Source organism: Camelina sativa, chromosome 3 (genome assembly GCF_030686135.1).
Source record: "Camelina sativa cultivar CO46 ecotype springtype chromosome 3, ASM3068613v1".
NCBI classification, from domain to species: domain Eukaryota; kingdom Viridiplantae; phylum Streptophyta; class Magnoliopsida; order Brassicales; family Brassicaceae; genus Camelina; species Camelina sativa.
In genome coordinates, this window is record NC_141882.1 from 30212244 (window position 1) to 30239664 (window position 27421).

At 35.5% G+C, this 27421-nt stretch overlaps 4 protein-coding genes and 1 long non-coding RNA gene across 7 annotated transcripts; 2 read left to right on the forward strand and 3 right to left on the reverse strand.

The window, feature by feature from the left end:
• Window positions 1–2454: 2454 nt before the first annotated feature.
• LOC104779357 (uncharacterized) lies at window positions 2455–3053 on the reverse strand. The gene is made up of 3 exons (XR_002037580.2): window positions 2953–3053; window positions 2620–2865; window positions 2455–2542 (listed from the first exon to the last, which is right to left on the reverse strand). It is a non-coding gene; the product is annotated as an uncharacterized LOC104779357 (long non-coding RNA).
• A 3252-nt stretch (window positions 3054–6305) lies between these two features.
• Window positions 6306–13649, reverse strand: LOC147947895 (ubiquitin-like). Its single transcript, XM_087496424.1, has 2 exons — window positions 13523–13649; window positions 6306–6501 (listed from the first exon to the last, which is right to left on the reverse strand). The coding sequence occupies exons 1-2, from the start codon at window positions 13639–13641 to the stop codon at window positions 6306–6308; spliced, it is 315 nt and encodes a 104-aa protein (XP_087352550.1). The 5' UTR covers window positions 13642–13649.
• An 882-nt stretch (window positions 13650–14531) lies between these two features.
• On the forward strand, window positions 14532–16260 carry LOC104778332 (GDSL esterase/lipase 2). Its single transcript, XM_010502758.2, has 5 exons — window positions 14532–14871; window positions 14953–15080; window positions 15170–15400; window positions 15488–15743; window positions 15830–16260. Exons 1-5 carry the CDS (start codon window positions 14592–14594, stop codon window positions 16069–16071), a joined length of 1137 nt encoding a protein of 378 aa, XP_010501060.2. The 5' UTR covers window positions 14532–14591; the 3' UTR covers window positions 16072–16260.
• A 4442-nt stretch (window positions 16261–20702) lies between these two features.
• On the forward strand, window positions 20703–22608 carry LOC104778333 (GDSL esterase/lipase 3). Of its 2 annotated transcripts, none has more exons than XM_010502760.2 (5): window positions 20703–21045; window positions 21155–21282; window positions 21646–21855; window positions 21923–22178; window positions 22274–22608. In XM_010502760.2, the coding sequence occupies exons 1-5, from the start codon at window positions 20778–20780 to the stop codon at window positions 22519–22521; spliced, it is 1110 nt and encodes a 369-aa protein (XP_010501062.2). In that variant the 5' UTR covers window positions 20703–20777; the 3' UTR covers window positions 22522–22608. The 2 variants fall into 2 exon arrangements, with proteins under 2 accessions (XP_010501062.2, XP_010501061.2); XM_010502759.2 differs by having other exon boundaries at window positions 20704–21045; window positions 21625–21855.
• A 1010-nt stretch (window positions 22609–23618) lies between these two features.
• Window positions 23619–26015, reverse strand: LOC104778334 (inactive GDSL esterase/lipase-like protein 23). 2 transcript variants are annotated; one of them, XM_087507105.1, is made up of 5 exons: window positions 25807–26015; window positions 25288–25547; window positions 24924–25042; window positions 24220–24679; window positions 23619–24121 (listed from the first exon to the last, which is right to left on the reverse strand). In XM_087507105.1, the coding sequence occupies exons 2-5, from the start codon at window positions 25541–25543 to the stop codon at window positions 23805–23807; spliced, it is 1152 nt and encodes a 383-aa protein (XP_087363231.1). In that variant the 5' UTR covers window positions 25544–25547; window positions 25807–26015; the 3' UTR covers window positions 23619–23804. The 2 variants fall into 2 exon arrangements, with proteins under 2 accessions (XP_087363231.1, XP_010501063.2); XM_010502761.3 differs by lacking the exon at window positions 25807–26015 and having other exon boundaries at window positions 25288–25653.
• Window positions 26016–27421: the final 1406 nt, after the last annotated feature.

The following is a 27421-nucleotide window of genomic DNA, read 5'->3' on the forward strand; positions in this document are numbered from 1 at the left end:
TATAAAGTTTTATGGGTTTGTAGTTACTGAAACTAAATATATATATATATATCTGATCCAAATTTAGTGATCTTTTACTATTAGCTGTTCCATTTTGTTATTTACATACAATTCTTTTTGGTGAAATGTATTTTTGTCATAAAAATTTTAAATCACGTTTCAAATATAATGTACCATGCACCAAAAGGCCTATTATATACTAATGTGGGTTTATCTCAGAGCGGTGCAGACGATATAGAAAAATAAACATTTGCTTGTGGCATCAAATTTTGAGAAAAAGGGCATATGTCTATAATATTGATTTTATATAGTTTATTCCTAATAAAAATTATATATATACGGAAAGAATATTTATACTTTATATGTTACAACGTTACAAACTCAAATATATAGAGAATTTAAAAACAAAATATGGGCTTATCTATTATAATCTGGTTTTAAACATAATCGCTTAAAATCTGTTAATTAATTAATTAAAAAGAATTAGATACACTAGTAGAGTATAAGAAAAACTTTGTGAGCAAGCAAAGCTTCATAATTTAATTATTATTGGATATAGGATTAGGAAGATATTGAATGCTAATGAAGGTAGTGATGGGATTAGTTTTGAAAATCTGTGAAAATAAGATAGTTTGGAAATTAAGATCAGTAAAGAATATGATTCCAATTGTGCTTTTGGATTGACGTAAACTAAATAATAGAATATATTTATGATATAATGAGAACAAATATGCGTTGTAGGCTTGTAGTTCGACTGTAGAGGATTGGACCTTGTCATTTCTATTAATTATTAATTATGCTAATTAAAGAATATATTTAAAAAGTTTGACAGAATTATAGTTAGTATAAATTCGAATATGCTATTATATTCACTCAAGAAGATTATATTAATTATATTAGTTTCCAAAATCTAGGACCTATCAATATTTGCTAAATCAATATCCCATGTTTATGGAATATTTTTGTTAAGTTTGTTCTAGCAGTTAATGATGATTGATTTAATTTTTCTTGTTAACATTTTAGTAAATGTTAATTTTATACGATTTAATCTATAATAAATATTTAATTTTATAAGTTACCAAAACTTTAGGACAAAACAGTATCTTTGAAATTAATATGTCATATTTATAGAAGAATTTTAAAGATTTTCTGCGGCAATTAATGATATTTTTATACATATAAAAAGAGCTTTTGATGAAGACCAAGAAGCATTAAAAAAAAAAAATCTATCTTTCTCAAAATTGTACAATGGATATCCCGAAAACATTTGTGACTATTTTCTTTATAGTCATAATGACAATTTCGTTTTCTAACAACAACGTTTTGGCAGAAACTGGTTAGCTACTATTGTTCGATTGTATTTGATCATTTGTAGAGTTGTCTTTGTTTAATGGTCTTTGATCATTTGAAGAGAATTGTTAAAATCATGTTATTATTTTTTTGGCTATAAAAAGATGAAGTATTTTATTCGAATATCTTACATATATGTAACGTGGGTTGTCTAATTGCAGTGATCCAGCCATATGCTCGTTGCATTGAGTCATGTGCGCAGTATTATGGAAATACGAAATGTTACATGGACTGTAGTAGACAACATTATGATGGAGGACAATGTGATTCTCCTATTAAAGGCCAACCAGTACCACAATGTTGCTGCTACAAGTATACAAAATGATACTCCTCCTAATTGGCGATTTGAGTACTGTATTAGTATTGTTTTTCTCTTATCATATTTTAAAAAGATGAATTTTGTTTTATTTATCTCTTCAACTTCTCATTAGTGAATTTAATAATAAAATAAAAAAATATTCTTGTCAAAATTGTATACAGAATTTGCACAGTTAAAACTTAATTTGATAAATTAGAAATTATAATCTATATAAGATTTCCGAAAGCAGTAACAAATTTGTTTTTTTGGGACTTGAGCAATATCAAAATAGTTAAGGAAGACGTGCAGAGTCATTCTAATTTCTAGGTGACGAGGTGTCAGAATGGCTAGTGGTAGTGGGCATGGTCTGTAGATTTGTCTCCGGAAGGATGGTCTGTAGATTTGTTTCCCAACCCATACATGTAGGTAATCATTTGGAATACATCTAATCATGCTGATACTTTGTGGTTGGTGAGATTAAGTGATATGACCTTTTTTGGTCGCTAGGGAAGACTAGTACGTACACATGCAGAAGCATGTACGTGTAAGGATTAGAAATTGTAGAAGAATGATCTTTGCACGTGTAACTCGTCTTATTGCCCGTACTCCTTCAAAGCCATAACATGAAAGTTGTTTAAGTTAATGAAAATGCTTTAAATTTTCGTTCCGGTGCCACTGAGAAACAAGCTCAGAAATGAGTCTGCTGTTTAAACTATCGTTTTACGATTCTCATAAATTTCCTAATAACTTGTTAAATGTCAGAATCTCATAACAAAAACAAAAGAGACAGGTTTGAGATGGAAGAAGATCATTGTAAAGGGAACTGAAGTGCAGAAGATATGGCTTGAAGAAAGAGAGGATGCACATCTTCACCTTCTCCATGTGAGGCCATATCTACACGACATGGAGAAACAAGTCAGATTCAGTCTAAATTTCTTAAAACAACATCCAACTCTTAGTATTTTTTTTACCTCGCTCGCATATTGCCTTGTAAACGCTGTGAGATAGCCAAGTGTTGATATGGACCACTGTTCTCTCTCACCGACTTCACAACTCTTCTTTGGGTTTCCATTCTCACTGTCCACCTCCATCGCCGATGACTTGTCATCTTCCGCACCTATAGATTTTAGATCCTGCACTGATCTCACTTTTGTTGAATCTGGGAGCCGTTCCTTCAACACACCCAAGAAACTTTGGAACAGCAGGAGCAGTAGAACCTATGAAACAATGCAAGTTGGCTTCTAGTAAACCAAAGGAATAAGATCTTCTGCTGCATTAAAAAGGACTCAAAACAGATATAATACCTCGGTTTCAGAGAGAGCTCTGTTAAGAAGGGCCTCTTTTGCCTCGGTGGACTCCCGAAGAGATAACTCCGCCTCTCCTGTCTGTCTTCTCCACTGTTCAAACGCTTCATCTTCGCTGGATTGTCACCCTCAACTAGGGAGAGTTTGCTCTCAGCAGCCTCCAACTCTACTCGTGCGTTTGCTGAAGCTTTCTCAGCTACCAAAACATTTTTCGTAATGTTTAATATTTCTTTCCTTAAATCAGAGATACGATTATAAGTCTTGTTAAGAGCATTGCCAAGTAAGTATCTGTTTGGACCTCAATTTATTTAAGCTTAGTGGGCTTAATAAAATTGGATTGTGTGAATGAGAAATTAGGCCTTAATGGTTTGGTCTTGCTCAAGATGGAGCTCCAAGAGGAGTGGGTCAGATTGGATAGAGTCAAAACTGTGTTTCACGTTTCCGTGAGACTCGGTCTCTTTGTTTTCGTGATCAAGTGGAGAGTTGGATTTCATTGAGAGATCGTCGCTTCTTCACGTCGCCCACCTCCTAGATTTGCGATGGACTTGGAAAAGTTGTAGAGAATCAATTTAAAACCCAAGTCATCCAAGTCCTCTATATATTCTCATCGAGTTCTTCTCTTAGAAGATAGTGAATTGACGAAATCAATCGATTGTTCTCACACACAGCAAAAGCACAAAACATCCAGCAGTCTCTCTCACAAAGTAAGTGTCTTAAGTGTCTTCGAGAGTATCGTAGAGTGTAGTTCGTATAGAGCCGGTGTGTTTGAGTGATTGGTTGTATCCTGGGACTCTTGTAACCACTAATCCCGTCGCACTGCGGGGGTTTCAAAGAGTTAAGGAAAGAGATTTCGGTCTCGCCTCCATTCTCCCCTTAACGTTTGTGTGTTTTCTCAAAATCATTACCTCTTACGTAGTGTGGCAAATTTCTAGCTCCTACATTCTTAACTCTTTGAATCTGTTGTTGTTCTATAAACATCTAACAGATTGATTTGAGATTTCATAAACGTTTAAGGAGAGGTTGTGTGTGTATTCACAATTTTGTTTACCACAGTTGCGATTGGTTAAAGACCATAACGAGAGCTTGAGAGCCTCGGACCTGTTGCGAGAGCTTGAGCCTCGGACCTCTTACGTAGTGTGGCAAATTTCTAGCTCCTACAGTATCTGCAGGGAGAGAAACAAAAATCAGAATATAAACAAACATGCTCTACAGAAAGTAGATTAAATATTTCTGTTGAGGGTCACAACGGATAAGTTAGAACGCAACTGACCTCCCACGGCTGATCAGACACATGAAATTGATCAACATTTTCTGGAGAGAACACCCATCTAACAATTGCCTGATTAGACACTAGTCTATAACCCATCACCCTATCAATTGCCACCGCTGTCATTTGTACATTGTTCTTCCAGTATGTACTCACTTGAGATAATAGCATCACATGTTTATCATTATCAGGACAAAGTTTTGCAAATACTTGGCCATATCGCTTCAGGACAGTGGCCAAATGAGTGAAACTTTTTGATCCGATGTCAAGTAAAGCTTGGATTCTTGAATTTGGGAGCGTATGATTGTGCACCAGCCTCAATGATTATAGACCGAACAAAGATAGGATCTTGTTACAAGCCACTCACCGAGCTGATCAATCTGCATAACAAGAAGCTTCCTAATGTTTTAAGGCAGTTGGAGCGTGAACTATCCGGATTCAAGTACGCCCTTCACGATTATCACACTTCTTTATCCGAAAGAATCAACAATCCTTCAAAATAGGGTAAATCAACACTCATAGTAATTACATGTAATTAAGTAAAGGATTTTATAATTTGTGTTACGGTTTTGGTTTGAAGGGTTTAAGGAAGGGAAAAAGGCATGTTGTGGGACTGGACCATTAAGGGGAATCAATACGTGTGGAGGCCGAGTTTTGGGACCAGCACAAGGCTACGAGTTATGTGAAAGTAATACGGATTACTTGTTTTTCGATTCATTTCATTTGACAGAGAAGGCCCATCGACAGATCGCAGTGCTTATTTGGAGTGGACCGTCAAATGTTACTGGACCTTATAATCTCAAAACCCTGTTTGAATTGAAGTAGATTTTGTCGATGTATACATACATATGTATATAGGTCCTACTCCCTAGCTATTAAAATAAACGAGAGGATTTTCAAAAATACCTTTTTTTCCTATATTTATTTTTAAAAATATTCATTTTCTATATATAAAAGCTCTAAACTCTAAATACTAAATTCTAACCCATCAAAACTATATCCTAAATGTAAAATAGAGACCCAAACCTAAAAAAAAATTCGAAAAATTAATTGAACATATTGTAATTATGTAAAAAATAATAAAAATGAAAATGTTCAAAAAAAAAATATTTTTGAAAAGAGGAATCCCAAAAAGGATATTTCAAATAAATTCTCTAGAATAAATGAGTCACTATCTTGTCTAGTCCTAGCTACTAATAGTCATGTTCTTTGTGTTGTTTATAAATACTAAGAATTGATGAATGTTTGCAAATAATATGAACAATCTGCGCAAAAGAAGAATTTCAACTACAATCACCATTACTTAGACCGCAAGGAACATGCATACAAAGGTAAATCATGTAACACAAATCAGAAAGATATAAAGTCTAGAATACAATTACTTTAATCAATCAGCCTTAGATCTAAAGGCTTTTTTTTTTTCTCCAACTCAATCTTTCACGCAGCAAGTTATGTAAAATTTAGTAATCCTTTAACAGTTTGGTCTATTCAAAAGAAAGGTAATACAAATGACAAATCCAAATGTAATTTGCATATATCTTCGTTAGTGGTCCAACGTCTTATATAATACCTTCTTTTGACCCCTAATAAGATATTCTTTTATATATATATATATATATATATATATATTTAAATTGGTAATTTTTTCTATTTTTTTACAGAGCTACTTAGTCTTTTTCTCTTTTACTCCTGATAATCTTTTTTAAATTTATGGAAATATATATATATATATATATATATATATTCTTTGGTGCACGGTATATATATATTTTTTGGTAGAACAGAATGAGTTGAACTCCCATGATTTATTAATAAATAGTGAACTTAAATACAAACATCCCATGATATTGCATAACCACCAGTGTCTTGCAACACAAGACGGACTAGATTCAAACAAATGAAAACCTAGTTGTAACGAGAACGCATAGTTACCAAAATCATTCAAAATATTTCAACTAAATTTCCTTGTGATCAAGTCAGAGAAAATTACCAAAACGAAAGCTTAAAACATCTTATTTTATATAAAACACACCACCAATTAAGTATTTAGAACAGATAGCCTTTTAGAAAATAAAAAGGAAGACATTCAGCAAATACAACCACTCTGCATAATGACAAGGTTCGCACGGGGTCTGATGTTGTAGTCAGCTATGGTTCGACTGTTTTCAAGCTTCGTGCCATGAAAGTTCAGATTCAGCTGGTCCACTGGTGGTCCTCCTTGATGGATGAATGTTCTCTTCTTTATAGTCGATACAAAAATCCGCATGACAGCACCCGGACCAGGATCCGGACCAAGGCCAAGAACCAATTGACGTGTAGGTCCATGGATTTTGAGGATATTAGAGTATAACCGGTTATTAACATTAGTTTAACCCGGTTATCTGATTGAGTTGATTAGTCTAACTATAAAGACTAATTAGTTTGTTAATTCTAGTTAAGCTTTTTGTAACAAACTTTTATCTTTGGATTAATAAAAAGAATCATGTTTCTCTCTTCTTCTTCGAGCTTCGTCTCTCCTCTATCATATCTCTTATTTCTCTGGTTAATCGGAGTTTAATATGGTATCAGAGCGCATGATCAGGCCTAACAAGCATTTTTTCCCAAAGAAATAAGTGGCATGTCTTGTTGTGGATTAAAAATTTCTTTCGGTTGTGGGTTCACCCGTGGATGTTCAGTTCCACAAACTTCACGCTACAGATGTCCAATCCTGAGCGTGAGGGGGGTATATTAGACAATATCCCACATCGAAAGAAATAAGATTTGTGGGGCAATATAAATAGTACATGGATCCCTCCACTCATTGCCAATTGGTTTTGGGTTGGGTATCCATGTTTACTAATATGGTATTAGAGCAATGAAATTGTGTTTCTATTGCTTCCGCATCTCGCGACGGAGATGAGTTTTCCGATTTGCTCTTCTTTTCAGTTTGTTCAAGAATTATTTGCCGTTATGTGCGATTTTCTCATCGGAGTCTTTTACACCTTTCTGATTCTCTTAATTCTCTTTTGATTGACCTTTGTGAGTTCGATTTTTGCTTTTGATTCCTCTTTTTGTCTCACTTTCTTTGGATTTCTTGTTCTTGCTTTGAGAATGAGTTCTTCTGGTAATTTGAATGCTCCGGTGAATCGACCTCCCACTCCGAACCCAGTGAATGTTCAACCGCAGTATCAAACTGATCATTATGAGAATCCGTATCATTTGCATAGTGCTGACCATGCAGGACTTGTTCTCGTTTCGGATCATCTTGTCACTGCTTCGGATTTTCCCTCCTGGCGTTGATCGATGTGGATGGCTCTTAATGTCAGAAACAAACTTGGATTTATCAAAGGTACGATCTCAAAACCTCAAGAAGACCATAGAGATTTTGGTGTATGGTCTAGATGCAATGATATAGTATCTACTTAGTTGATGAATTCAGTTGATGAAAAGATAGGACAGAGTTTATTTTTTATCCCTACTGCTGAAGGGATTTGGAAGAATATATTGTCTCGTTTTAAGCAAGATGATGCTCCTAGGATCTTTTCTATTGAACAGAAGCTTATTCAGATTGTTCAAGGACAATGGATGTGTCTACGTATTATACGGCTTTGCTTTCTTTGTGGGAAGAACATAAGAATTATGTGGAACTTCTAGTGTGTACTTGTGGAAGATGTGAATGTGATGCAGCTACTAAATGGGAAAGACTGCAGCAACGAAGCCGTGTGACTAAATTTTTGATGGGTTTGAATGAGAGTTATGATCAGGCTAGACGTCATATACTAATGCTTAGGCCGATCCCCACTATTGAAGAAGCTTTTAACATGGTGACACAAGATGAACGACAGATAGTGGTCAAATCGACTAAAGGAATTGACAGTGTGGCTTTTCAGAGTGTGGCTACGATGAATGATGCAGAGAGTGCCTATATAGCTGCTGATAATACTAATAGGATTATTCAGAAGCCCATTTGCTCTCACTGTGGCAAAGTGGATCACACAATTCAGAAGTGTTACAAGCTTCATGGTTTTCCACTAGGGTAAAAGACTAATACTGCGGGATACAATTACAGACCTCCAAATCAATTCCAACCTCGGATGCCAACAATGCAGTCTCAGCCAAGGATGTCTCAACAATCTTCTAACCAAATGGTGCCATATGCAAATTCTATGCAAAAGGCTAATGCAATGGCTCAAGTTTATTCTGAGATTGGAATGTTTCCGACTGAAGATGTGTCGTATGGTCCTGTTTCTACTCATTATCCACAGTACATGGTTCCCAATGGTGTTCCTGCAAGTTTACAAGGATTTACACCGCAGCAAATTGATCAGACGGTTTCTCAATACAAAGGTCAAGTTCAGGTTCAAGAGCCTATAACTACATCTTCTGGTTCTAGTATTCCTAGTGCTATGGCCACGGATCTGAACATGGTTTGATGGCAGAGACTTCTACCTCTGGTATCACTATTCCTTTTCCTTCGACTTCTCTTAAATATCAAAATCATATTATAATTTTCCAAAATCATATTTTCTCTTCTTTACAACAACTTTTACCGCATGATGCTTGGATTATAGATAGTGGAGCTTCTAATCACGTTTGTTCCAATCTAGCTTTGTTTACAGATTTACGACCCGTTACAGATATTACTGTGACATTTCCGAATGGTACCAGGGTTTCCATCACTCATATAGGCACAATTTACATCTCTCAAAAGTTGATTTTATATAATGTTTTGCATGTTCCTGATTTCAAATTTAATTTGATTAGTGTTAGTAGATTGGTTAAAACATTATCTTGTTCTGCACATTTCTTTGATACTTGTTGTTTGATTCAGGAACTTTATCAGGGCTTGATGATTGAGAGGGGTAAAGTCTTTCAAGACCTTTACATTCTGGCAACTGAGAATACTTCCCTCTCTCCATCTCTTCCTGCAGCATGTTCTTTTTTTGCTTCTGTGGTCTCTGATGATTCTCTTTGGCATCAACGTCTTGGACATCCGTCGCATATAGTTCTCCAGAAACTTGTTAGTTTGATTCCTTCTTTAAAGAGTTCTTCTTTATCTTCGCATTGTAGCATTTGTCCTTTAGCTAAACAGAAAAGGTTAGCGTATGTTTCTCATGGCAATCTAGCAGATAAGCCTTTTGATTTAGTCCATCTTGATATATGGGGTCCTTTTAGTGTCGAGTCTGTAGAAGGGTTTCGTTATTTTCTTACTTTGGTTGATGATTGTACTCTTACTACATGGATTTATCTGTTAAGAAATAAAAAATAAGTTCATACAGTTTTTCCTATATTTCTTAAACATGTTAAAACGCAATATGATAGCACTGTTAAGGCCATACGATCTGATAATGCACCAGAATTAGCATTCACTGATATTATAAAGGAACAAGGAATGATTCATTATTTTTCGTGTGCTTATATACCACAACAAAATTCTGTTGTTGAACGCAAGCATCAACATCTTTAAATGTGGCAAGATCTTTACTTTTTCAATCGAATATCCCTCTGCAATACTGGACAGATTGTGTATTGACTGCAGTATTTTTAATCAATCGCATGCCTTCTCCTGTTTTAGATCATAAATCACCATATGAACTGTTACCTGCCAAATTACCCGATTATAGTTTACTCAAAAGTTTTGGTTCCTTGTGTTATGTCTCGACTAATAATCATGAGCGTCATAAGTTCTCTCCTAGGGCTAAACCGTGTGTTTTTCTAGAGTATCCAGTTGGTTATAAGGGATATAAAGTCATGGATTTAGAGTCTAATGCTATTTCAATATCTTGAAATGTTGTGTTTCAAGAGGATGTTTTCCCTTTTAAGACTAGTCCATTACTGTCCTCTGCAGTTGATATGTTTCCAAATTCTATTTTGCCTCTCCCTGTTCCATTGCATTTTGTTGAAAGCATGCCTCTTATTGATGAAGAATCTTTAGTTCCTACTGTACCATCTGCACCATCATTAGAGCATGATCATGGTACATTCTGGCTGGCATTGTATCTACGTCTACTACGGATCATACTTCTGTATTTAATGTTAGACCAAAGCGACAGCCTAAAGCTCCTAGTTATCTGGCTGAGTATCATTTCTCTCTTGTTCCTTCTATCTCTACTTTACCACCCACACAGATACCACTTTCGTTAACCACACCGTCACCACCTCCTCCTCCCATTGAATCTCTTCCTCCATCACCTACAAAGACTACACCATATCCTCTTTCTTCTGTTTGTACCCTTGATCGATATACACCTTTGATTCAATCCTATATCCTTTCTTATAGTGCTGAAACAGAACCCAAAACTTTCCATCAAGCCATGAAATCGGGAAGTGGACAAAGGCATCAAATGATGAGCTCTTTGCTCTTGAACTTAATAAGACTTTTTCTGTTGAGTCTCTACCTGCAGGAAAACATGCAATTGGCTGCAAATGGGTTTTTACTATCAAGTACAACTCTGATGGTTCTATTGAACGGTATAAGGCACGACTGGTTGCGCATGGCTTCACACAACAGGAGGGGATTGATTATCTCGAGACTTTTTCCCCAGTCACAAAACTAACCAGTGTTAAGTTGCTTCTTGGACTTGCTTCTGCGAGAGGCTGGAGTTTGACTCAAATGGATGTCTCCAATGCTTTTCTCCACGGTGACTTGGATGAAGAGATATACATGAGTCTTTCTCAAGGTTACACGCCTCCACCAGGTGTAGTTTTTCTCCAAATCCGGTATGCCGTTTACTCAAGTCCTTATATGGTTTGAAACAAGCCTCACGACAATGGTATAAATGTTTGTCTACTGTTTTCTTGGGAGCTAATTACGTTCAGTCTCCTGCTGACAATACTCTGTTCGTTAAAGTCTTTATGCTTCCATCAGGAATTTGTTCCATTGTTGTTGTGCTCGTTTATGTCGATGACATTATGATCGCAAGTAATGATGATGCTGCTGATGCTGCTGTCCAAGATTTAAAGACACTTTTGCAGTCTGAATTTAAGATAAAGGATCTTGGACCGGCTCGCTTTTTCCTTGGACTAGAGATTTCGCGATCATCAGAGGGTATCTCAGTGTGTCAACGCAAATATGCTCAGAATCTACTTGAGGATGCAGGTCTCTTAGGCTGTAAACCGAGCTCTATTCCGATGGATCCAAACCTGCGTCTTACCAAGGATATGGGCACTCTGTTATCTTCTCCTACTTCTTACAGAGAACTCATTGGTAGACTTCTCTATCTAACTATCACCAGACCAGATATCACATTTGCTGTTCATCAACTTAGCCAGTTTATATCAGCTCCTACTGATATCTATCTCCAAGCTGCACACAAAGTTCTCCGTTATCTCAAGATGAATCCAAGACAAGGTTTGATGTATCCTGTCACTTCAGATCTCTGCTTGAATGGATTTTCTGATGCAGATTGGACTACTTGTAAGGAGACAAGGCGTTCAGTCACAGGATATTGCATTTACATTGGTTCTTCACTCATTTGCTGGAAATCTAAAAAGCAGGCAGTTGCAAGTCGAAGTAGCACCAAATCAGAGTATAGAAGTATGGCACAGGCAACCTGTGAGATCATCTGGTTACAACAGATTAAAAAAGCCGCTCCAGCCAAGCTATTCTGTGATAACAAGTCCGCCTTACACATTGCCATGAATCATGTCTTTCATGAGCGGACTAAACGTATCGAAATTGATTGTCACACCATGCGGGACCGGCTCAAGAAAGGTACACTTAAAGCTCTCCATGTACCGATTGAAGAACAACATGCTGATATTCTTACCAAGCCTCTCCATCCACGACCGTTTCATCATCTGTTGCAGAAAATGTCTTTGTCAAATCTTTGTCTTCTAAACCAGACACTTTGGAGATAAAGATTTGAGGGAGGCGTAGTAGAGTATAATCGGTTATTAAAATTGGTTTAACTCGGTTATCTGATTGAGTTGATTAGTCTAACTATAAAGACTAATTAGTTTGTTAATTTTAGTTAAGCTTTTTGTAAAAAACTTTTATCTTTGGATTAATAAGAAGAATCACATTTCTCTTTTCTTCTTCAAGCGTCTCTCCTCTATCGTATCTCTTATTTCTCCGGTTAATCGGAGTTTAATAGAGGTCGATGATGTCTGAGATATCCTCCACTTGAAGCTTTATGTTCTTTCCCTTCACCGTAGTAAGCGAGATCTGCAATGCAAGACTTCTCGTGTCTCTCTCTCTTTTATTGTTTTCTTATATAGATCTTTGGTGAGTGAACAATTTACTTTCATTTACAATTTCCCATAAATTCATAATACTTTTTGTTATATTGTCTGAAGCGTTGTGATTTGTGAAAACGTAAGTGCTCTTTCATTTCTTTTTTTACGATTTCCAATTTTGCCATTTTTATTTTTTATTTTTTGTCAGCCATCAGTAAACAAGAAAGGGGCAGGCGTATTGAATTATTAGTTTCCTTTTTGCCTTTTCCTAATATTTTTTCTAAGTTGAAAAGCAACGCAATTAAGCATTCTTTTTTAACACCGGTGTATTCTACATACAAAAGAGACAAATATAAACTGCGATTCGAAGGAAATATATACTTTCAGTGTTTCGTAAATTAGTTGCATACTTAAAACATTGTTTTTTAGATCATAGAATAAAAGTTACTTGTTTTTTTTTAATCAGTTAGTAGCCTTAACCAATTTTTTTAAATGTTTACTGTAATTTAGTTTGTTAAACAGTAATTATCACTTAAGTTTGTTAAACAGTAATTATCACTTAAACCAATTCGTCATGTTTTTTGCGACTATCTTACATAATCACATTAGCTAGGTTTTTGTATTTGATTCGTCATGTTAAGCTCGGCCATGCAGGGGAGAAATTTGATATTACGACTTTGATGTGATCGATATCTTATCGTTCTTGCGCTTTCTTTCTGATAGGTCATGTTCTTCTGATATGAAGTCGTAATGGTTGTTATAAATCTTATTTTCCTTTTCGCGCAAAGACTGAACCAAACATTTACTGAATAGTGTTTGGAAATCGAACAGCATGTATCTGGAACTGATATAGATAAAATAAAAGTTTTGGAAAACAAGACAGAGAGACATTTTAGCAACCGCATAGAGCTACCATCAAGAGAAGTGTCGACTCATCCTCGATATCACAGTCAGCTATGGTGAGACTGTCACTGAGTGACTGGCCACCAAAGAGCAGCCTCTGATCTTTCACTAGAATGCCATCCTTCTCCTCAATCTTGGCCTTGATTTTTCCAATGGTAACGGACCTCTTCACCATGAAGGTGGAAGTAGTACCTCCGAGAGTTGATACAAAAATCCGAATGGCTTGGATCCGGAACAGGACACAGACGCAAAACCAATTCACGCATCGGCTCCCCATGGATCTTGAGGTCGATGGAGTTGGAGCTATCGTCAACCTCTAGGTTTATGCTCTTTCCCTTCAAAGTCTTAATAGAAATCTGCATTGCAAAAGGAAAACCCAGCTTCTCTTTTCCTCTTTCTATGTCTCTCTCTCGTAAAGGTTTTGTTTTATAATAACGTTTGTGGGAAGAGTTTACTTGTTTTTACAATTTTCTATGATACTTACTCATTATTTTGACCCTTTTTGGAAAACGTCTTCTTTGACCAAAGCTATTAATGATCGATGAAGAAGCCAAAATGCTGCCCATTCGAATTCTTTTAAAGAGTGGTTTTGCAATTTTACACTTTTTGTGTTCCCTCCACCGTTAGTACATGTTTTACAAGTTCTATCACAACGAGCGTATATTCCAAAATCCTTTGTTTCTATTCCCACTTCATGCATGCAGCTAAATCACGTCTACTAATTTCGAAGATTTTGTCTCATAATTCCTTTTTTTTTTCCTAATTATAAATAGAACCCTAGTTTCTACTTTCTTGTGTATCTCAAGACTAATTTTCAGCTTGACATCAAGTTCGATCACCAAATTGAATTCGAGGAGAGATATGCGAACCGTAAATTTAAAGATGTGTCTCAAGACTAATATGGCAACGTAGTTCGTTATCACTATCTGAAGTAGTTACGCTAAAACGTTCTGTTTCTACTGGCCATTATTGTACACAACAAAACGCACGTATGCAGTGTGGCCACAATGATTGGATTGCTTAACAACTCAAAATCCTTACTTTTTCACAATAATTTCTTTAAAAAATAAAATTTTCTTTTATAAGAACAAACGATTCAAAACAAATGGGCAGTTAGAAGATCTATTATGCAAAATTATTTCTTATGGATGATACTAGCTTGACCACAACAAATTGTTTTTGGGCAAATCAACAAAGTTTTTTGAAATAAACTATTAAAAATATAAATAAAAGTAAAAAACAGAGCACTTGCTATTATATGAAGAAACAAAACAGATCATCTTATATATAAAACAATAATTATGTTTAAAATATGGAAAGCTCTCGATCAATTTCAATTACCTTCTTTGCGTACACAATAAGCTTTTTAATCGGATCCATCAATTGTGGAGACGACAATAACAACAACAACAATTTAGTAACAAATCAATCTGCTTTGTTTGTGTTTGGAGATTCTGTGTTCGATGCCGGAAACAACAACTACATCGATACTCTTCCCAGTTTCCGGTCTAATTACTGGCCGTACGGTCAAACCACTTTCAAGTTCCCTACTGGAAGAGTCTCCGACGGACGTTCAATTCCTGATTTTATTGGTAACAATATTGTTCTGTTTTGTTTACCGGCAAAAAATTTAACGCCTTTTCTTTTTTTAAAACTAATCGTCGATGTGGCAGCGGAGTACGCATGGTTACCGTTGATCCCACCATATCTACAACCAAGTAACGGTAACAATCAGTTTACTTATGGAGTTAGTTTTGCTTCCGCCGGTGCCGGAGCTTTAGTCGGAACCTTTCCCGGAATGGTAACCATCAATTATTAGTTATTAAATTTTTTACTAGTTGAATGGATGATAATTATTTTGACGTTTTACTTTAATTTTTACCACTAAAGGTGATAGATTTGAGAACACAGTTAAACAACTTCAAGAAAGTTGAAAAATCGTTGAGGTCTAAGTTGGGAGATGCAGAGGGGAAGAGGGTTATCTCAAGAGCAGTTTATCTGTTTCATATTGGAGTCAACGATTATCAATATCCATTCTCTACAAACTCTTCCCTTTTCCAATCCAATCCCAAAGAAATCTACGTAGATTTTGTTGTCGGTAACACAACGGCCGTGATCAAGGTAAAATAATATTAATAACTAACCTAAAAAACGTGTTTGTTGGAACAAGTTTGATCAGTTAATGAGAGCTTGTGTTTATGTTCTTAGGAATTGTATAAAATTGGAGGAAGGAAGTTTGGGATCTTGAACATGGGAGCGTATGATTGTGCACCAGCTTCATTGATTATAGACCAAACTAAGATAGGATCTTGTTTTAAGCCGGTCGCGGAGCTGATCAATCTGCACAACGAGAAGCTTTGGAATAGTTTGAGGTGGCTAGAGCGTGAACTATCCGGATTCAAATACGCTCTTCACGACTACCACACTTCTCTATCCGAAAGAATGAACAATCCTTCGAAATACGGTAGCAAAACCTTGCTTAATATTGCAATTCATGTAACAGAATATTTAGTATAAACTTTTGGATCGTTTCATTATCTTTTTTAATAGGGTTTAAGGAGGGGAAGAAGGCATGTTGTGGAACCGGACCGTTGAGGGGAATCAATACATGCGGAGGCCGAATGGGAGTATCACAAAGTTACGAGTTATGCGAAAACGTTACAGATTACTTGTTCTTCGATCATTTTCATTTGACTGAGAAGGCACATCGACAAATCGCAGGGCTGATATGGAGCGGACCGACCAATGTCACTGAACCATATAATCTCAAAGCCTTATTTGAACTTAATTAAACTCAATCACCCGTTGCATCTTTCTTTTCATGTTATCTATATGTGTGTAATTAAAATTTTCTTTTCTAGTGTTTTTCTTTGGGTGTCCTATTATAACCAATCCATGTTAATATTTGTTTACAATTTCATACCGTTGTATATAAGTGTATAATTTTTTACCGCTATAAAAAAACGTCTATTTTCTGGCCTCTCAAATTTTTTAATTTGTTACCATGATTGGAAATTTGGACTCCCGCCATTGTGAAGGAAACGTCTCTTTGGTTTACTTTTTCAAATTTTTTTACATTTTTTTTCTGTTATTCGAAGGGTTTGTAAAACAAATTGGGATGTTATACTGACTTGTATTAATATTGTCAAAGCGAAGATCTTTTTTCAAAGCCCATTAATGTTTCTAAGTTTTGTTTTCCCTCACATCTTTGGACATGTATCAATGATACAGTATCATTATTCATTAGTATCACTATTTTGAGACATTTGGTCTCAGCAAAAAACAATTACATTTTAATTCTAAGGGCACGATTTGGTCCAATTTTGCGGCAAGATGTCGCTCTATTCTTTACTATTTATCTCGTCAAAAATGTGACTCATGCAAATGCTTATTCTAGAAAAGTACTAATTTGAAGTTTTGACTCATCATAAATAAAGCTTTCGTGGTTAAAATATTCTTACAACAGTATTATCAAACTATCAACTAATCAACGATTCTGTCTAATGCGAATATATGACGAACACGTGATTATAGATTTGAAATATATAGATACAAATTGATGAGTCTTTAACATCATTTTTCTTTTCTTTATGGTTATCTTGTAGATAATATATTCAATAATTAGTTCGACCAAAAATATCAAAGTACTATTACTCGAACAAGAGCCCAAGAACCAAAATATATGACAAATTATTAAAACTGTCTTTGTTAACTTCATACTTTTATGATTTTATCAACACAAGACATCATATCGATTATTATAATTCAAAGTCATGCATCAGAAAATAAGCGCTTACAAAAAACAAAACAAAAACAACATGACATGATTAGGGATGTTAAAATGGGACTACCCTGCCCATTTAGATCCTGCTCATTTAAGCCCTACCCGTTTTGGATCCGTTTATACTTTACCCGTTTATACCCTGTCCGTTTAGATTCTGTACCCGTTTAGACCCTGCCCATTTATCTGGCCCGTTTAGACCCGTTTAGATGGATTTTTTTTTTATTTTTTACTTAAGATTGTTTTTTTACTAGAGATTGTAATCAGAGAACAACAAAGGAAAACACAAACGAAAACATTATATATCAAAGAAACGAAATATGAATTCATACTTGTATGATACAACAAAACAGAACAAAACCTACTAGTACCAAACAAACCAATTCGGATCATCATCCACTAAAACTACTAGAAAGAGTATAATGAAACAGAACAAGACCACACTAGAAGCAACATATTCAATGCATGATAGAATCTCCTGATCTTGAACATTCTTCTGAAGTACATGTTGTTGTGCCAATGTCATAGTTGTTCTCTATGTTACCTGTTAAAGTTAAGAGTTTTATGGAAAATAGTTTTATGTAAAAGTTAAAGTTCACTTATTAAGGAAAATAGTATTATGTAAAAGTTAAGAGTTTAGTTACCTTCATAATCTGCAAAACCACGTAACCAATTACGGGTACAGAGCAAAGCTTGAACGTTCTTTGGAAGCAAACGGTTTCTGTAAGGAGTTATGACCCGAGATCCAATACTAAAGGCTGACGCAGATGCTACCGTGGTGATGGGAATACTTAGTATTTCACAAGCCAAAGAGGCTAATTCCCCAAGTCGATGCTGGTTGTCCTTCCAAAAGGACAAAACATCCAATTTTGGAAAAGACTTTCTCTCCAATCTTGGCTCTTCTAAATAGATATCCAGATGTGTCTTTGTCTTGCCTACTCCAACTCCGATGCTTTTTTCAAGCTCAAAAAGATCCTACAGAAAAGAAGCAACAAAAGCAACATAAACAACAAAAGCAACATAAGCAACATAAGCAACATAAGCAACATAAGCAACACAAGCAACATAAACAACAAAAGCAACATTCTTACATTGTCATAATCATCATCAAGTGGAGATTCATTGACCCAATCATGCGGATTTGGAGTTACAGAAATACTTGAAGAACAAGTCCTAGACTTAGCCTTATAATCTTCATAGAGCATCTCCAAATTGTCTTTAAGCTTTTTGATTTTCGATGCAGAAGTAGTTGGATCAACTCTTTCATAAGCTACTTCAAGCATTTGCAGTTTCATTCTTGGGTCTAAAACAGCTCCCATTGCCAAAATAAGACTATAATCCTTCCAATACTTGGTAAACATAATCTGCATATCCTGAGCCAGTTTTGCCACATCTTCATCATCACAAGATGCAAATTTCCTCAGCAACAGTTCAATTCTCCACACTTGTGTAAAATAGACATTAGAAGTAGGATACTTAGAACCTGAAAAGTGTGTCGTGATATCACTAAACAGCTTCAACAACTCACAGATTTTCTCTCCACGATTCCATTCATCATCAGAAGGCAAAGTCTTGTAGTTGCTGTCAAACCACTTCAAGCTGACAAATGCTTCCTTAAACTTCAAAGCTCTTACAAGCATCTCATATGTGGAGTTCCATCTGGTAGGAACATCCTGTGATAACCCTGCTCCACTCTTAATCTTTACTCTCTCAACACATGCAGCAAAAGCGTCTCTCCTCTTTGAAGATGCTTTAACATATATCACACTCTCTCTGATGTTGTGCAGAACATCTTTTGCTAGATCTAAACCTTTCTTCACTATCAGTTTAAGAATATGGGCACAACATCTAACATGCATAAATTTCCCATCACATAATAAACCACTACCACTAATCATTTGAAGTTGACCCTTGAGAATGTTCAACATACTATTGTTGTTTGTTGCATTATCTAAGGTAATAGAAAATACCTTTTTCTCCAATCCCCATTCTTTCAAACATTCCAGAATCTTGTTAGAGATTTCTTCACCAGTGTGATTAGTGGGCTGTCAAACAAATATAACTCATAACTGTACCTCGAGCTGTCCATAAGTCTGAAGTGAAACAGACACGCGCACGCTGGTTTGCAAGTACTTCTTTCAGCTTGACCTTTTCCATCTCATACTTCCTATACACATCCGCTGCAGCAGTCTGTCTACAAATTGGTTGACACTCGGGATTGAGTTACTTGTCTCTTGCTCTAACTTTCTCATACTCAGGATAGCGAAATGGCAAATCATGGTAAATTATGATCTCACTTGTCAACTCACGGTTAATCTGATGATCATATAGAGGCCTATCTTCATTCTTTGGTTTCTTTGGACACTTCTCCAAATGACGAATCAAGCTCTTAGTCCCATGTGTTTTAGTATTGATCACCAACTTGGTTCCACAGTGGATGCATTTGCCTCTTTCTTTGCCATCATCTTCAACCCCAACTGACACAATATCTTTCCACACCTTTGAAGTTAACTTTCTCTTCCGTGGAGCATTTTGAGTTGCTTGAGTTGTTGATTGAGTTTCACTTTGTTCTGTTCTGTGGAGCATTTCTGTCTCTTCCTCCTCGTTCCCATCAATTTCTACATCTATATCACAATCTTCTTCATTCATATCCATATAATCACTTTGAGCATTAAGCCTTGCTATCAAATGTTCAGTTTCTAAGTCCATTCTGCAAAATTAATAAAAGAGGAGACATATGTGAAATGCTTATAAAAATGAGACTCAATGCTGATATATATGCAAAGCAACTCAAACATTTTAGTGAGATAATGGTTGCAAACTCAAGCAAATATGAAACACCAAGGAGGCGCACTTAACATCACACTCAAAGAAAGAAACACAATAGTATATACTACATTGAACATTGGCTGAAAATTCAAATTCAAACCAGAAACACAACAATTACAAACCTGATGAATAACTTCGAACTTCTCCAAAGCAACAAAGAGGTAATGATACTGAGAATACTGAGAATCAAACATTCTCTAGTCCACTAAACAAACAACAAAGCAACAAAGGGTTGAAACAAATCACAAATACTGAGAATCAACACAACAAAGGGTATACCCATCAATCAATAATCATAAATTGTAAAACCCACGAAGCAAATATGAATCATACAAGTATACAACACAGAACAAGACCAACACCAAATAATCAATTGAACTGAAGGATTAGAGAGAGACCTTGTGAATCCTCTAATGGTGGCGTGACGATGGCGTGATGGTGGAGAAAAAGGTTGTGTATGCTCGGAGCCTCCGATTCGGAGCGTGACAGTGGCGAAAAGATTCGTCGGGATCAGAGAGCAAAAGATGACGAAGGTGGGTTTCTGCTTCGCGATTGTGAGTTGTGACATTATCCCTAACCTCCTACCACTAAACGACTAAACGTTGTCGTTTACATCAAAAATTGAAAAAAAAAAAAAAACTATCAGGCTATCCATTTAAAATTAAATAAGACCCGTTAATAAAAGGGCTTAAACGGGTGCACCCAATTAAAATTATTAGTTTTCTAAACGGATTCGGATCTAAAAATACTATACAGAGCCCTATAAGACCCGCGGGCCTTAAGCCCATTTTAACATCACTAGACATGACCATACGAAAACTGTTGAGATAAAAATGCTTTGAAGTTATATATAGTCAACAAGAGCTAGCTAGTGTTAAGAAATCAAACATGAAAAAGTGTCGATTAGTTTCGATCATCTTCTTCGTCTACGCAACAATCTCGTCGATCGGGTCAATCAACTGCAGAGACAATAATAATCTGGTAACAAACCAAGCTGCTTTGTTCGTGTTTGGAGATTCTCTTTTCGATGCCGGAAACAACAACTACATCGATACTGTCTCAAGTTTCCGGTCTAACATATGGCCGTACGGTCAAACCACTTTCAAACAACCCACCGGAAGAATCTCTGACGGGCGTTTGATTCCAGATTTCATCGGTAACAAGACAAAGTCCAAAACTACTCTATTTCGTCAGCTAATTTTATTATTGAGAATTATTCTTTTATAAAAAAAAAAGTAAATATTAACTGATCGTTGGTGTCGCAGCTGAGAACGCATGGTTACCGTTGATCCCGCCAAATCTACAACCAAGCAACGGTAACAATCAATTTATTTATGGAGTAACTTTTGCTTCTGCTGGCGCCGGAGCTTTGGTCGGGACCTTACCTGGAATGGTAAATATCCTCAATTTTTATTTATGTTTTATTTAAATTTCTTGTGCGACTTTTACAAAAAAAAAAAAAAAAAAAAAATTAGAAAGTTTTAATTCTTCTAATTTTAGTTTGTTTTATAAATTTTAATGAATTTTCATTATGGCTAAAATAGATATTAAATAACTTTATAATTTGTGAAACGTAGACATTTTTTAGAAAGGTACTTTGAATTGAAATAGAGGGCGGCGTAGAAATTAAAAGAATTGTGTTGTTTTTATTACATTTACATCAACCGATCAGATAATACTGTATAGTGTACATTTGACTAGATGACATTTTTCACTCTCTTTTTTAACCTTAAAGGTGATAACTTTGGGAACACAGTTAAACAACTTCAAAAATGTTGAAAAGAGTTTGAGGTCTGAATTAGGAGATGCAGTGACCAAGAGGGTTTTCTCAAGAGCAGTTTATCTGTTTCATATCGGAGGCAACGACTACTTTTACCCTTTCTCTGCAAACTCCTCAACTTTCCAATCAAATTCTAAAGAGAAATTTGTCGATTTTGTTATCGGTAATACGACATCCGTGATCGAGGTAAAAATAAAACGAAAAACTAGTTCAAATTATTAACTTTTGGTCTAAAAGTGATAAATATTTGTAGGAGTTGTATAAAATGGGAGGAAGGAAGTTTGGATTTTTGAACATGGGACCGTACGACTGTGCACCAAATTCATTGATAAGAGACCGGACAAAGATAGGATCTTGTTTTAAACCTGCCGCTGAGCTTATCGATATGCACAACAAGAAGTTTCCGGAAGTTTTAAGAAGGCTACAAAGTGAATTATCCGGATTTAGATACGCTCTCCATGACTATCACACCTCTCTTTCCGAAAGAATCAACAATCCCTTGAAATACGGTAGCTAAACTTAGTAATTACATATATTTATGTAAGAGAACGGTCTATATAATAGCTTAAGGAACATTTTGTGTTTCTGTTTGTTAATTTTGAAGGGTTCAAGGAAGGGAAGAAGGCATGTTGTGGGAGTGGACCATTGAGAGGAATTAATACGTGTGGAAATCGAATGGGACCGTCGCAAAGTTACGAGCTATGCGAAAACGTTACCGATTATTTGTTCTTTGATTCCTCTCATTTGACTGAAAAGGCTCATCGACAAATCGCAGAGCTGATTTGGAGCGGACAGCCTAATGTCACTGGACCTTATAATCTCAAAGCTTTATTTGAACTTCAGCTTACATAAAAATCGCCTACATGTGTATATGAAATTAATTAAGCAGGTCGCCATATATTTGTCTTGTCCAATCATATTAGTCACTAAGTACTAAAACTGATGGGTTTTTTTTTTTTTTTTTTTTTGGCCAAAGGTCATAGCCCCACATATATAGGTAGGTATACATGTTAGTTTATTTCTTCTTGACGATGAAATATTGAGTTACAGGATAAGGCCACAAGAAACAATGTGCTAGCATCCAGAACCATTTGCGTTTACCTTTTCTTGCACTGGAAGATTCGTCACCGGCGCGAGCAATTTACGGTAAATCGATGATGATTAAATTACAATTTATTGCCATTTCGAATACTAATACAAACACTTGAATTTTTAAACTATATAAGCCCGACAAAAATATGTTACTATAAGTATATAATCGACGGACCTATAGTATTACTATATACTATTATCTTTGATGCGATCCAAATCTATCTTTACTTTTATTTTGTCGACTTGGATTTATTTATTATCAACATGTAACGTAGACTCGTAGAGGAGTCAAGATCGGTGTGCACTGCAATCAATAAAGGTTTTTAATTACGTCTGTCTGTTTCCAGTTCCCATCTTGGGAGAGGCACTTTGGATTAGGTCTTATTTAAATAGGCACCTTTGAGCCATTTAATATTGTGCTCTAAAATTTTGCCACTTTGGATCACTTGTTATTCAAATAGAAGAAGATAACTTAAATTATGGCCAGATGACTCGATGAGATTGGCTCGGTCTTATTTTATTTTTATGTTCGTGTCGCTTGTGAATAAAATATTTATGATCCACAAAATCAGATCATACTCCATACTCTGTTTATTTACTGTAAAAGCTATTATATCTCCCAACTGGTAAAAGATAGCTATCATATTCGTTCTATATATAACTAAAATCAGCTTATTATTTCAAATTCAATGTCACAACAAAACATATCGTCATACAATGTTGATAAAAAAATTCTTTGTATATCTACAATCTACATAATTTCTATTTACTGAACATATTAGATAATCTCTCGAATAGGTTAATTAGAGTAAACCGATAGGTTAATGAACACTCGAATCATTCCAATACGTGGTAAAAGTTGCAAAGATCAATCTTTTATTAAAGAGGAAAGCTCACTAGAGAAAACTGCAAAAAAAAAAAAAAAAAAAAAATGGAAGAAGAAAATGTTGCAAACTACTAAACACATCAAGAATCCGATTTTAATACGGTTATACTCTTGTAGAAACCAGATTGATCCCTAAAGATTGATTTGAATTTGAAACTCAGTAAAATTCATAACCGCGGCTAGAGTCGCTGGCTTGTACAGTGGTTGACGTTGTAGGCTCCCAAGATTCACGCATAGGTTCATCGACTGGGTAAACCACAAGCTCACGGACGTTCATCGGTTGGATAACATTTGGATCGGCTCCAAAAAGTAGATGGCCGAACATTTCTTGCGCCTTCTCGGTGTTGTGACGTCCGTCGAAGAATAGGTAAGACCGTTGGAACTCGCATAGCTCGGAGTGCACGTTAGGTAAACCGCAACCATAAGCAGTGTGTGTCCCAACTCCGCAGCACGATGAGTTTGTAATGAAAAACCCTACGAGTAACAGATGTTTTGTATATGAGTATTCACATGGTAACATAGGTTATAAAATGAATGAAAACTGAAAACACCATCATAATTAATCAACTCACGGAAGTTCATGTTCCTCTGCGTCCTACGAAGAATGACATTGTAGAAATCGAAAACGGTGAACTGGAAACCAGGAGCTGTTTTAGCCAGTTCGTTCAACATCGGTCCAATTTTTTCGTTATGTTGCTTAGCCAAATCGTTGAGTTTTTCATAGCATTGATCCATCCCGGTGTGGTAATCTTGTCTGACGATAGGTAAGCAACCCAATGGAGCTAGGTTTTGGATCACGAACTTACTCGCTCCTGATGAATACAACAAGCTGATATCGTTCTTTAACTTGTTGGTCACGGAAATGACAAAAGCTTGTTGAGCAGATGCGTCAGCGTTAGGGTTGTTCTTGGTGAAATTCAAGTAATCGTTTGCGCCAATGTATATCATAAACACTGACTTCTTGATGAAGTCATCATTCCAGTTTGCTGCTTTCATTTGATTGAATTTTCTCACTTGTTGATTCAGAGTCAACTAAAGAACAAAAAAAAAAGGAAACCCAATTTGCAATTGTTAAAGTAAAGCTTATTGACTTGAAGTCTGCACCCAAATAAAGTGAAGCTTCAATATTGATTTAAAAGTAACAAGAGGGCTATGTAAAGTAAACACACAAAATATCCTAGCTCAGTGTATGCGAAGAGTTAAATAATTTTATTCGAGTTAATTAGTTGTTGAATATTATAGATATACTTGGTTACAAGAAAATAAGTAGACTTACAGATTCCACCGGAGCTCCGAGAAGAGTAGCATCGGCGACGGCGAAACTAGCTCCACGTGAGACATTTACGTTCGGTTTAAGCGCAGCCGGGATCTCGATCGGAATCCCCATGAATTTAGCTGTATTAAAAGTAGTTTTGTTACTACACATCTAAATCTAAGTATGCGGACGAAAAATAATAAATAAATAATTTCCATGTGATTAGTGAAACCACTAATCTTCCTATTTGTCTTATGAAGTATTTTTTTCAACATTATTTTAAGTAGTTAATGGCAACACTCGTTATATCTTTAACATGTTTCAAGATTTGGAGACTTGTGTAACCAAAAAAATAATAATAATAATAAAAGAAGTCTTTACGAACCGACGAAGTCCGGAGCAATGAGGCCGTCGCAGAATTTGCCGTTGGGATCATCCCGGGATTTTCCGTACGGCCAGAAACCTTGAGCGACGAAAGCTTTAGAGAGAGTCTGTTTGTTTCCGGCGTCGAAGTTGGAGTCGCCGAAGGTAAACAAGGCCACAGCCGGAATAGTCTGTCCGGCGACGGTGATAGGGTTGTGAAAGAGGGTCAACACCAAAAATAGCCCTAGAACACTGACTAAATTACAGTGGTCTGCCATCACCCTTTAGTGTAGAGAGAGTAGTGGGAGAAAGAGAGAGATACACAGACAGAACAGTGAGTGAACCAATTGAAGTGCCTTTAGCTCGTATACCGATTCGTTATATAAATAGATTTGACAACAGAACCAAGGATTCAATAACAAATACATTCTCTCTCATCGACACGCACTAGTTTGCTATTTACTGTGTATGTGAATAGACAGTAACACCCTCAACGCATATTGACATCTTTTGATTTTTTTTTGAAATAGCACATTCTTACCTCTTCTCCCATGATTGATTCTTTCTCCGACCAAACGAGCGAGACTCTTCTTATCTCCTCAAGCATCTCTCAGGCGGAACTTCACTGTCCTCGCCTCTTCGGTGATAAGTCCTGAGTCTCTAGCTCTTGTGACAGCTTATATCTCAGTCGCCAGCATTTAGATAGTTCGATTGTAAAATAAAAATCAAACATGGAACTAACTAATTTGCAGGAAAATGGCAAATGATGGGATCTCTCTTTTTATATGTAAACAGATTACACACGTTATATACGTAAAATGATCACTAACGTCCAAGTATATAATTAATACTGGGTTAAATAAATGATTAACGTGGATCAGTAGGTATTTATTTTAACAAGTTATATGATAATAGTATTTAGTAATAAGTTATCATGCATGCACGATTCGTACTTTGAATAGTTTATTACAGTAACATATAAATCATGTTTTACACAATGATAAATGAAAAGTGAAACGTAAATCTAAGTTGTTTTTTTTAAAACTCATTTACTATTGTTCTATGTACTATTATTGTTCTATGTAATTAAGTTGTTATTATAATGGATATCATGTCACCAATTAAGCTTGCTTGTGAACATATAACGTTTGTATCACAATAACCAAGTTAGTTGCTAATAAGTTACTTATCAAGTAAACAAAAATTACTTATCATTATCAAGTTAAAGTAATCGTTTACTGCGATAAATAAAAAAAGTTAAGACAGCTTTCTTCTAATAAGAGAAGAGAGTTTTCGAAACAATGGCAGTTTCTGTAATTAAATTAAAAAGAAGGATACATATGGTAAACAAAATTAAAATAATTAGTTAATGATAACGTGTAGCGCGAGGTTCATTTCTTTATACTATTCCTAATTAACGCAATCGGCTACTAGCTAATAAACGATTATTGATCAATTGAAGAGGTAGTTTGTTAAAAGAAAAAAAAAAGATCAATTGACGTGGTGTTATTGAATTGTAATTTTCAGTTGAGTTTTAAAATTTTTGATGAATTCAAAACACACATATACGATAATTATATATATATATATATATATATATGTAACTTGGGTGATCAGGCTCAACGGATAACATGAGCATCAAACTAGGTTGCGTAAGACTTTTGTTGTAACTTGTTTTCGGGTCAAGGGGCCATGAGATCTGACTTATTCCAGAGCCAGGAGAAGCTATCTGAAAAACCTCGGACTCCTGCATGTTTGTAGAGTAGTTTCTAGGATGGATCGAATCTAAAGTAGCTTATTACAACCGTTTGCCCCAAAAAAAACAAAAAGTAGCTCATTACAACCTTTCTTAATTAGTTTTACTACCACATCATCACTAGATCATGCTCGTGTGGGTTATATGATAATTTTTGTTAATAACAGTTCATAGTAACCCCGTCTGACGGATTACTGGTTTCTAATTTATTTCAAAACTATATTTTTTTCTAATAGTAGTATCAAGATAGTAGTACCAAGATTTAAAATTATATATTTCAATGAAATATTTTTTAGAAGAAAACATGTAGAGTTAAACCTTTCTTGTTGTTTCCTCGAATTAATATTCTTTACCATCAAAGTGTGTCTATAAAATGATAGAGTTGAAAAACAATCTGAGA